At 43.2% G+C, this 12495-nt stretch overlaps 1 protein-coding gene across 1 annotated transcript in view; it reads right to left on the bottom strand.

Annotated features, from left to right (window-relative positions):
• Positions 1 to 12495, bottom strand: part of MBD6 (methyl-CpG binding domain protein 6) — a 138288-nt gene that overhangs the window by 79292 nt on the left and 46501 nt on the right. Inside the window, exons 2-3 of the mRNA XM_077483604.1 lie at positions 12159 to 12347; positions 8894 to 9030 (exon numbers count right to left, since the gene is read on the bottom strand). Of these exons, the coding sequence (XP_077339730.1) occupies positions 8894 to 9006 (113 nt within the window). The 5' untranslated portion in view covers positions 9007 to 9030; positions 12159 to 12347. The remainder of the gene's footprint in view (positions 1 to 8893; positions 9031 to 12158; positions 12348 to 12495) is intronic.

Genomic DNA, 12495 nt, shown 5'->3' with positions numbered 1-12495 from the left:
TGCAAGGCAGCATCAATAATGACCAACATGGACAATTCCCTACAGAACTTTTCTGAGCCCACAGAAACAAGTTGAGCCTTCAGTTTCAGACTAAGCTGAACGCCTCCATTTGGCTAAGAGCTGTGAACAAGTTCATACAGACAATCTGCAAGCGTTCCTAATTTGGAACTGGGGTGATTACCCCCTGCAAGAGGAGCTGCTCAACAGCAGCAGGAAGATATGCCCATCTTTGCAAGGAGACAATAGGATTTTTAAAACAGCTTACCTGTAAAATCCTTTTCTTTGATGTACATCAGTAGACACAGAGCCATAGTAATTACTATGTGGGTTATATTGGACCGACAGGTGCTGGACACTGGCACGCCCCTTAAGGCGTGTACTTCCCCCATATAACCCCTCCCACTACTGGGAGTACTAAGTTTTGTAGCCAAGCTATACAAGTGTATAAGAAGAAGGTAGGGACCACTGTGTCCCCTGATGTACATCAAAGAAAAGGATTTTTCAGGCAAGCTGTTTTAAAAATCCTATTTTCTTTTCTTACATCAGGGGACACAGAGCCATAGTAATTACTATGTGGGATGTCTCATAGCAATGACAACTGAAGGGGGGAGACAGAACGAAAAACAGGAGGCCAGAGGACTCATACTGCAGCCTGCAGTATATGCTGTGCTAAAGGCAATAACCTCATGACCTTTAATATCGATTTGATAAAATCTGATAAACGTATGAACCGAAGACCAAGTCGCGGCCTTACAGATCTGAGCCATAGAGGCCTGGTGATGCACCACCCAAGAGGCACTAATCACCCTGGATGAGTGTGCTCTTAATATGCGAAGGAAGAATTTTCTTCTTTACGCTGAAGCTTAAATAATCACTTGACAAATCTATTTGAAAAATAGTGGATCTTGACACTGCTTGTCCACATCTTGGACCCTTCTGGCCGTACAAACAAAATCTGTGTTTTGCGCAAACCTGAGTGGTCACCTTTAAATAGACTCTGATCGCTCTTACTACATCATCAAGAGAATGTAGTGCTTTCTCTTCCCCAGATTAAGGCTCTGGGGAGAAAGAAGGAAGAATAATATCTTGGTTTAAATGAAAACCTGTTACCACTTTTGATAATAATTATCAGGATGAGGACATAAAACCACCTCATCCTTATTCACGATGAAATATGGCAGAAGAAATGGCAAGCAGAAAAGATTACCTTTCTTGTCAAAAGAACCCAGGGAATTTCTCGTAAGGTTCAAACGACTGATTCAACAAAGCCGATAAGACCAATTTTAAATCCTGAGGATTTAGAGGTGCCTTGATACCCTGTTTCCCCTAAAATAAGACCTAGTGTGATTGTCGGTGATAGCTGCAATAAAAGCCCTACCCCCCAAATAAGCCCTAGTTAAAGTCCTTGTAGGTCTTCTTTTTAGGGTAGGGCTTATTTTTGAGGAAACAGAGTAGGGCTTATTTGGGTGGTAGGGCTTATATTGCAGCCAACACCGACAATCACGCTAGGTCTTATTTTAGGGGAAACAGGGTAGGGGGAATAAACTGTGTTACCCCCTGAATAAGCTATGCACCAAGAGTGGAAAGCAAGAGGCCATAGGAAAAGACACAGACAAGGCCTGGATCGGGCTCTTGATAGAAGTCAAGGCCAGCTTAATTTCAGATCCCATATGCAGGAAATCAGGAATCCTGCCTATTGACATAATTCCTTGGGTGCCAACCCCTGGATCCACACCAAGAAACCTATGCCTTCCAGACTCTAAAGTAAGCGATTCTGGAAGCCGGATTTCTAGCATTAATCAAAGTAGACACTGCCAAAGTAGATCACCCATGATCTTTAGAGTGGGATTCAACAGTCAAACCTATTAAACTTTTTTTTTCCCGTAAGGTAGGATGAAATACCGGACCTTGTGCAAGAAGGTCTGGCTATAATGGCAGAGTCCGAAGGACTCCTACTACCATCTTTATGATCTCAGTAAATCTTCTGTGACCCGCTGGGGCCACCAGAATCACCTCCTTTTGTTCCTGCTTAATCATGCAGAGAAGGCGCGGAAGTAGAAGAACTGGAGGAAATGCAAAGATCAGTGAAAACTGATCCCCTGGGAAGACTAATGCGTCTGTTCCGCCTGCTAGCAGACCCCTTGTTCGACATAAAGTTGTCAACCTTGTTAATGAATCTGGACGTGAATAGGTCCATGTCCGGAATACCCCATCTGACATTATTGCTAGGAAGATGTTGGGGTGAAGAGCTCATTCTCCCGGAAATAATTGTTGCCGCCTCAAGTAGTACGCCTAAAAAATTAGAATTGCCGATAGGCAAGGAATGTTGTGTTCTGCCAAAGCTAGAACATTATTCACCTCCTTTTGGGCTGCACGACTTCTCGTGACTCCCCTGGTGATCGATGTAAGCCACCGCCGTGGCCTTGTCAGACTGAATCCTGTCAGGACAGTCCCGTAGTCTGACTGCCAAGATTCTAGGGCCAGATGTACTGCCTAAAACTTCCAAAAAAGTTGATAGGCAAGGTCCTCTAACCTGGACCATCTCCCCTGGACAGAATCTTCTTCCAGGGCTGCTCCCCAGCCTAGAAGGCTGGCATCTGTTGTTAACATCTTCCAGGATAAAGATTTTCCCTTTTGCTTAATAACAACCAAGAATTTAGGCTCTGACCTATGTCAGGAGCCAAGCGTATTGGAAACAAACAAGGCCTGAATCTCCTTTATTCCAGACCGACAGGATGGTGTCTCGAAGCAGTCTGAGTAAAACTGCACTTAAGGGATGGCCTTGAAGAAGGCCACCATTTCCCCTAAAAAATCTCCTGCACAGCCGAATGAAGGAATTTTCCTTTGTTTTGATAAGTTGAATTAATCCTACAATGGAACTGATTCTCGCCTGGGGTAAGAATACCTTCTTCTGTATGGTATCTATATTCTATATATGGTTTTAAGGAGAATCTTCCTAGCTTCCTAGTTTGAGAATCCAACCTAGAGATTTCAGTTATTTACGGCTGAGATCAGACTCTGGTCTTAGCCCTGAGATTGAATGATCTATTAAAAGTAGATCTTCTAATAGGCTAGGACCACTATGCCTTGAGCCCTTAACCTGGCTAAAGGAGGTACCAGAATCTTTCAGACACTCGTGGTGCTGTAGCTAAGCAGAATGGCAGGGCCAAAAAAAATAATTTTAGATTTCAAACCGCATAAATTTCTGGTAAGCGGGAAACTTTGGCACATGGAGATATGCAACTCCATTTGCAGGATGGACACAGCCGATCAAATTATGAAAGGATCGGATGTTTAAGTGCCAATTCAGATCTTCGAGATTTAGAATAGGTCTTACCTCTCTGTTTAGTTCTGGAATCTTAAAAGGTTTGAGCCAAAAACCCTTGTTCCACTAAGGGAATCTCTGATATCACCGACTGGTATACAGCTGATCCAGAGACCAGAAAGAAACTTTTTTTTTTTTTTTTGGATCCTTAGGAACATTCTCCGAAGAGACGGAAAGTCTTGCATAAAGACTGCCGCATCAGCAGCCCAAGGACCCCACAGGCAGCACCTAAACAGGGACCCAAACCCCGGACCCTCAGATCCAACCCAACTGAGCCCTGGGCTCCTGGAACTCTAGTCGTAACCTAGAGAAAAAATTGCAGAAACCCATCTGCTCCTGACACTGTTCCTGCTAGACTTTGAGAATCGCAGGACCTCTCACCCAAATGAGTGGGGGTGCTCCTTCATGAGAAGGATTTAGCATTCTGCTTTATGGGGTTTTTTTCCCCTCAAGATCCTGGTGCTGCCCTTGGGGACTTTCCTCTGAACCTGACGATTGAGATCGTCGAGACTGCCTAAAGGCAGATGCCCCAGGCATAGGAGAGGCAGCACAATTAAAGGAGAAATGTTTGAACCTCCTTTTATTGGTAAAGAGAGGTTTACCCTTTTGGATGTACTTATCCACTCTAAATAGCCGTACATCCAGAAGGGACACAAACTTGCTAAGAGCTTTCACATGGTGCTTCGGCTGATCAATATTTCAGCCGCAGAACTCTGCGAGAATGCACTAGTCCAAGTATAAGCCATCAGGCTTAAACTATAGAGTCTTCCATAGGATCTGTGAGACAGTGCGACAGATACACCAGCCATTGCCGGGCCTGCTGATCAGGCAGAATTTAAGGTGTTCCTTAACCCTTAGAAGTCCAGATTTTTCAATTAATTAGCGTGACTCAAAATGTGCTCCACCAAAATGGTGGAACAGATGTTAAAGGGTTAATGGACTGAGATACACTAATTGCTGCAAGAACTGCAAAAAACATCTTGTCTTTAAAAGGAAGTTCCAACCTTAATTTGCTGGATCCTTTAACATCAGTGAATTATCCACTGGACACATGAGACTCTGCTCACTGAGGTGATTGCAGCATTAATTGCTGGAACCCCCCCATTTCTTCATAGAAATGTTACCATTCAGAATACATAAGCTATGCATGAAATAGGAAAAACATCCCCAGGTGGGGGAGGTTCAAATGAACCCTATTAGAGGCATATACCTCAAAAGCCTGTGCTGCAGGCAACAAAGTGGTTAAGTGAGGCAGTAGACAAACACCTGACTTGTGCGGCTACTCCCTCCCGGTTAGGATCCTCCGAAGAGGAAAAATAAGTATCTTCCAATATTTGGGAAGATTATCTGATCCCCAGCCTCCTGCACCTCAACAAAAGGGCCCTGAGGACTAGATGGGAATCTGCTATGTTTAGTACTACTATGGAGAGACATCATAGCAATAATCTTTCAAAAAAAAAAAAAATGCAGAAGAAGAAAAAACATTTGTATGATAGCTACAGGGACTGAAGTGTTCTACCCTCGATGGCTCAATCTGACTAGCCGTATCCCTCTCAGGGGAGGATGACATTCTTTTGGAAAGAGTCTTTAGCTTGTTGTATACCATTGACCCCTTAGAGGAGTTCCTGGTCCCTTTGCCACTCATAGCTTACAGCACAAAACAGAGGTACTATCAGCAAAAGAATACAGTACAATAATTTATATTAATCCTAGCTTTTAAAGTAAAATGTTGTCAAAGGGAAATGCCTGTGTCACCAAACCTGACCAGCCAACCTCTCTGCTCTGTCCCTCCACCGCCAAGCAGCAGCTTCCTTCACAGTGCTCTAAACACTTCCTGCACTTGTGGCTGGCATCTGACGCCGTTAGGCACGTCCCGCCCCCCCCTTCCTTTTTCAAAGGAGCTGATTTTCCCACGCTTTTGAGCGGCCGCGGTCTGCTCTGAAAAAAATTACAATTATTATTTATTTTATTTTTTTAAAACAAGGCAGCTGGTCTGGCATGCAAATGAGAAAAAAACGCCAATTTGGGGGCACAGGAAGAGTTCTGATCAGCCTCTTTCTTACCAGAGCGTCTGAGCCAGCTGAAGGAGAGGAGAGTGAAGGCTTCTGCTGTTTCCAGCATCAGAATGGTGAGTGCTCAATACAGCCCCCCGTGGTGACACATAAACATGACAACACCATACACAGAAGGAGAAATTCCTGAGAAAATCTCCCTTGCCTTATCCTCGCAGCAGGGTTTTATCAGAGATAAAAAAAAAAAACAATCTTCACCCTTCACGGTAGGCTCTGAGACCTTAAAGGAAACCTTCAGGAACTGGGGAACTCTCAGGTTAACCCACAATCCTGGACCTGCGACAGGACCCTGCCAGTAAAACTTTATGGCCTTACTACCAAAAAGTACTGGATCCCAGGGCCCAGCTCTCAAAGAGAAGCATTCGCAAGCAAAACCTTGTTTCTTCGGATTCCGAGGCCCAGGTACCATTCATTTAGCCCATTACAAGACATCAGAATGGATCCGGTCAGCACGGCTGGCTCTCATCAAAGGATTACTGCCTGTGGAGCTCAGCACAGCACATCTTTACTTCTGCCCAACACCTTAGACACTGGCGCAAAAAAAACTGACGACTCCCAGTAGTGGAAGGGGTTATATGGGGGAAGTACATGCCTTAAGGGGCATGCCAGTGTCCAGCCTCTGTCGGTCCGATATAACCCACATAGTAATTACTATGGCTCTGTGCCCCCTGATGTAAGAAAAGAAAGGCAAATTTGAGAGTATGAAATGGGAAGAAGAAGCCCAAAACTCCAGTTTGCAGCCTCTGGAAATTACACTCTGGACTCAGACATAAGATTTCCTGGGACCAGAAGGTTGAAAAGGCCAACAGACATCCCCACATTGACAAATGGGGGCACTCCATCACTGAGAAGGGGTGCATGGAGCCATACTTGGCTGGCTTGGAGGACCATGTCTTCCAACAATTGTTCCAAATTTTAGCATGAGGGCTGAGAGAGACTAAATTAACTTTTCCTAGCTTCCCGGAATAGATTGCAATTAAGAGCAAGCCTCCTTTTTCTGGAGAGTACCCCCAGCCCCTGTGATTTACTTGATGTGCTTATCAAAAGAGGGCATTCTCTCTCAAAGGGTAGACACTCAGAGTTTCTTGCCAACATTTGAGCTAAAGAAGCCTCCGCATATGGAGGAAGAAATGATTCTGGACAAGTGTATCCACCAAGTTGTTCATGCCATAGTGGCCAAAAGGTAAAATCCCTTGGTTTTAAATTGAAGGGTTTGTTACGATGGAGCTAAGTTCTGAGGCCATGGGCTTAGTCCCAAGAGTAAGGGTCTGACAAACTACCATGGTCATTGTTGATCCAGTCCCATGACCAACTATTAAATAACCTAGCTTGTTCCTAGAGACAGGTCACACAGTGTCGAATGCATGCCTTGCTATTTCCTCTCTGTTGCATCACAGATGTGGAAGTTCTAATGCAATCCTGTGATGTCACCTGTAGAGCACTAGAATGAGGGACACCGATTTTGGAATATGCAGTTTGTTCACATGAAATGTTAGTTCTCAGACTACAGAGATCATGCATTAACCTATGCAGTGCCATGTAGCATGCTGCATGTTTGAACACAAATAGAAACTGCTGACAGGAAAGTGAAGATTTAATCTACTATAGGCTGTGCATACAGGACAACAAATGACACCATGAAACTATATGATCAATGCACATCTTACGCAGGTAAAAAACACAAGTTGCAGGTAGGCAAGTTTATAATGCCTTCAAGCCTGGATGAAATTTAATCTGAAGGTGACCCAATTGTAGTCGGAGTCCTCAGTAGGAGAGGGGGGTCTTCGATTTCCTCCTTAGGCAGCATATTTGCAGCAGAAGCAAAGTCAGAGACCAACCCTGGAGGAAACACTGAAGGAGCTTGCTTGTGATCTACAGTCTCTATAAGGACCCACATTCTGCCCATGAATTCAGACATTGTGGCAGAAAATTCTTCCCTAGATAAGTTGAAGGAAGGCTGTGTGGCCAAGAGGAGAGTAATATCCCCAAAGGAAGGCAGGGACTAGACTGGGGTCAATGTCTGAACAAAGAGTACTAGGGAACTGTGGAGAAATACTTATACAGATGTCAAGGATTAGATCCTGGCTTTACCCTCCACGATGGACATATCCCGGAAAGGGTCTTAAACACTTCAGCCCCGGAAGGATTTACCCTCTTTCTGACCAGAGCACTTTTTGCGATTCAGCACTTTGTCGCTTTAACTGACAATTGCATGGTCGTGCGACATTGCACCCAAACAAAACTGACATCCTTTTTTCCCCATAAATAGAGCTTTCTTTTGGTGGCATTTGATCACCTCTGCGGTTTTTATTTTTTGTGCTATAAACAAAAAAAAAGAGCTACAATTTTGAAAAAAAAAAAAAAAGCCATTTTTTTTACGTTTTGCCATAATAAATATCCCCCAAAAATATATATATATATATATAAAAAAAGAAAACTAAAATTTTTTCCTAAGTTTAGGCCGATATGTATTCTTCTACATATTTTTGGTAAAAAAACAAGAAAAAACAAAAAAATGCAATAAGCATATATTGATTGGTTTGCACAAAAGTTATACAAAATAGGGGATAGTTTTATGGCATTTTTATTATTCTTTTTTTTTATTATTAGTAATGGCGGCAATCTGCGATTTTTTTTATCGTGACTGCAACATTATGGCAGACACATCGGACACTTTGACACTATTTTGGGACCATTGTCATTTATACAGTGATCAGTGCTATAAAAATGCACTGATTACTGTGTAAATGACACTGTCAGGGAAGGGGTTAAACACTAGGGGGCGATCAAGCGGTTAAGTGAGTCCTAGGGAGTGATAGGCTACTACTCACATGACGGTGATCACTGCTCCCGTTGACAGGGAGCAGTGATCTCTGTCATGTCACTAGGCAGAATGGGGAAATGTCTTGTTTACAAAGGCATCTCCCTGTTTTTCCGCTATGTGACACAATTGCGGGCACCCGACGGACATCAAGTCATCGGGACCAGTGGTCACCGAGCACGCGTGTGCGCCCACAATGCCGCTTCTTAAAGGGCCTGTTCACCCATTTGCTCAGCCGTGCCATTGTGCCGAAGTATATCGTCGTGCGCTGGTCGGCATGTGGTTAAATAACAGAGCTCCAGACCACAGACCTGGACCTGTGCTGTTAAATCAACATGATACACCATGTGCCAAGGTGGCTAGCTGGGAGTGGGAGGGGTTATAAAAGGGATGTCCCTGCAGGTCTCTTTTTTGTCCAATCACCTTAAGGTAGCTGCATATAACCCATGGTAAAGAATAAAGATCCTTTGTCCTGTACTGTACGACTAAGAAATTACAATTTTCCATATGCATTTATATATTGATTGAAATGCAAAATATAGTAAATTTGCATTCAGGAATTTAAATTTTTTTTAAATGAATATTTCTGAATATATTGACTGTACACAAACACTAATGAGGTTGATATTGCTTCAACACAAAAAATAAATAAAATTATATATAATTTTGTCTTACCTTATGTAAACCACAGTGCCTGGCTCCACCCTCCTTTGCCAGCCAATAGGCACCTGGACCACTGGGACCCCTCCATAGTTATCTCCTCCTCCACTTTCACTGCCGCCATTCATTTTGTTCTCTCCTCTTTCTTGTACCTGTAGGGGCAGGATGGCACAAAACATTACTTTAGACAGTTTTATAGTAAGCTGTACTATTCCAATATAGCACACCATATTGTGTAATCTATAAAATAACTTAAAAAAAAGATACATCCACCCAAATCTGGTATTTGTATAAAGTGCTGGAGAGCTAAACCACCCAATGTTTTTTTTAGACGTGTGTGTATGTGTGTGTGTCTGTGTGTGTGTGTCTGTGTCTGTGTCTGTGTGTGTGTGTCTGTGTCTGTGTGTGTCTGTGTCTGTGTGTGTCTGTGTCTGTGTGTGTCTGTGTCTGTGTGTGTCTGTGTCTGTGTGTGTCTGTGTCTGTGTGTGTCTGTGTCTGTGTGTGTCTGTGTGTGTGTGTGTCTGTGTGTGTCTGTGTGTGTCTGTGTGTGTCTGTGTGTGTCTGTCTGTGTCTGTCTGTGTCTGTCTGTGTCTGTCTGTGTCTGTCTGTGTCTGTCTGTGTCTGTCTGTGTCTGTCTGTGTCTGTCTGTGTCTGTCTGTGTCTGTCTGTGTCTGTCTGTGTCTGTCTGTGTCTGTCTGTGTCTGTCTGTGTCTGTCTGTGTCTGTCTGTGTGTGTCTGTGTGTGTCTGTGTGTGTCTGTGTGTGTCTGTGTGTGTCTGTGTGTGTGTGTGTGTGTGTGTGTGTGTGTGTGTGTGTGTGTGTGTGTGTGTGTGTGTGTGTGTGTGTGTGTGTGTGTGTGTGTGTGTGTGTGTGAGTAAAAGGTCAGTGAGTTTCTGGACTCCTGACAGACCCTTGCAACTTTCATCCAGTGCTGTACTGACATTTCTGGATTCTGAATCACGGAGAGAGCAAAATAATGGTCAAAGGAACTGCGGAAAAAGGTAGTTGAACTGTATAAAACAGGAAAGGGATATAAAAAGATATCCAAGGAATTGAGAATGCCAATCAGCAGTGTTCAAACTCTAATCAAGAAGTGGAAATTGAGGGGTTCTGTTGAAACCAAACCACAGTCAGGTAGACCAACTAAAATTTCAGCCACAGCTGCCAGGAAAATTGTTCAGGGTGCAAAGAAAAACAAATAGCTTCAGGTGAAATACGGGACTCTGAAAAAAAGTAGTGTGGCTGTTTCAAGATGTACAATAAGGAGGCACTTGAAGAAAGATGGGCTGCATGGTCGAGTCGACAGAAGCAAGCCATTACTAAGCAAATGCCACAAAGTATCCCGCTTACAATTCGCCAAACAGCACAGAGACAAGCTTCAAACCTTCTGGCACAAAGTCATATGGAGTGATGAGACCAAAATTGAGCTTTTTGGCCCCAACTATAAACGCTACATTTGAAAAGGAGTCAACAAGGCCTATGATGAAAGGTACACCATTCCTACTGTGAAACACGGCGGTAGATCGGTGATGTTTTGGGGATGTGTGAGCTACAAAAAGGCACAGGAAATTTGGTCAAAATTGATGAATACAGTAGGTTATCAAAAAATACTAGAGGAACATTTGTATTCATCAGCCAGGAAGCTGCGCATGGGACATATTTGGACTTTCCAACATGACAATGATCCAAAACACAAGGCCAAGTCAACCTGTCATTGGTTACAGCAGAATAAAGTTAAGGTTCTGGAGTGGCAACCTCAGTCTACAGACCTCAATATCATTAAGCCACTCTGGGGAGAACTCAAACATGCTTTTCATGCAAGACAGCCCAAAAATGTACATGAACTGCAGGCTTTTTGCCAAGAGGAATGGGCAGCTTTGCCATCTGAGAAGATAAAGAGTCTCATCCACAAATACCACAAAAGACTTCAAGCTGTCATTGATGTTAAAGGGGGCAATACACAGTATTAAGAACTGGGGTATGTAAACTTTTGATCAGGGTAATTTGGGTAGTTTCTGTTGTGATTAGGATTTAAAAAGAGTAAACACAGTTGATTGATAATAAATGGCCTCAGCCAAACACTAACAAAATGTTTTTGTGTCATCATTCATATTCTCTGAAAAATGGTCAAGAAATCATTATGAGCACAACTGTACCTAGATGGCCTGGCCATGTACAATTTACAGGTACGTGTATGCCTATAGAAAATAGGAAAATAATTTAAAGTTACACTTTCATGAGAAAAAGCTAAGAAAGTATACTTCTGATCTCCTTCAAAAAATGCTGGTTACCTGACTATAATACCGATACACCCTGGCTAAAATACTTTGTCACAGGCTCATGACAAGTATGCATATCAGAAAAGTCACAATAAAGTCAAGACTTATTTGCATACTTGTTCTGTGTCACTGACTAAAAAAGGGTTGAAGTCAGAGCATCAGCCAAGTAAACTAGGTTTCACAGAGTGAGAGAAAATAAAACTATTACTATTAGTGCTCATGCACACGGACGTTTTAAAAAACTGGCTGCAAAGCTAGCTCTGACGCCTGGAAAAATCTGTGTTAAAAACGCGATTTTTACCGCGTTTTGCATTGGCGTTTTTAGCGTTAGCATTAGGTAGCGTTTTTTAAAGAAACACATCTCTTGGCTATAGCACTCAGAAAACAAAGAAAATATGTTACGCGTTTCTGCGCGTTTTACCCCGATTCGCGTTTTTACAGCTCTAGCTCCGCGCCACGGAACGCACTGGTCCTGGGTTTTTTTTACAGCTTAAAAACGCCTATGCCATTTGCAGCTCAAAAACGCCTAGGTGGGCATGAAGCCATAGACTAACATGGACAGGCGTTTTTAAGCTGCAAAAAACGCTCAAAAAAGCGGCTGTAAAAACGTCCGTGTGCATAAGGCCTTATTAGTTATTGATGAGTTAAAGTGAAGTTCCACCAAAAAGTGTAACTTACACTCATCTGTCTCCTCTCCCCCTCCGGTGCCACAATTGGCACCTTTCGGTGGGGACGGGTATCCTGTTCCCATTTCCGTGAGTCCGTGCCGCGGCCCAAGTCGCAAATACTTAGTGGTTACTGAAAAAATATTTACTGATGGATGCAACTTTCTGTTTGCCATCAGTTTTAGCTGTGCTTTAGCTATCTAAAGCTGGAAATAATTTGGTCTGTGCAGTCCAGTTATGGAGAACGGCTTGCTTTCTGTCAGCGCCGTTTTCATCATCTCAGTATCTCATGACTAAGTGTCATTGCAACCATGAAAGTTCCAGGGGTTCAATGTACCTGCTCATCGCGGCACAGTATAGGCGTTAGGTCTGTGTGCGATCCTCACGGCCCAACATGGTGTAGTCACAGCTTGTCAGGTTCCCGTGGTGGGAAGAGGCAGAGTTGATTGGTAATCACGGACTCCTTCAGTATTCCTTTGGAGCTCTGAGAGATCTATCTACAGAGATTGCTAGGGATCCATCTTGTCTGCAAAAAAAGAAAAAAAAGTGCATCATTGTTACCTGATTAAATTAAGTGTGTTAGCCCAATTCAATTACAAAATACATATAAATGAGACTTTAACCAAGTTACAAGTGGAAAGTACATAATCAGTTACGTTAAGAGAAGGCCAAGA

This window comes from Lithobates pipiens, unplaced genomic scaffold (genome assembly GCF_037356315.1).
Source record: "Lithobates pipiens isolate NorthernLeopardFrog02 unplaced genomic scaffold, aLitPip1_a1.2 Scaffold_16, whole genome shotgun sequence".
Lineage (NCBI taxonomy): Eukaryota > Metazoa > Chordata > Amphibia > Anura > Ranidae > Lithobates > Lithobates pipiens.
The sequence above is the reverse complement of the archived record's forward strand: the minus strand, read 5'-3'. Positions and strand labels throughout refer to the sequence as shown.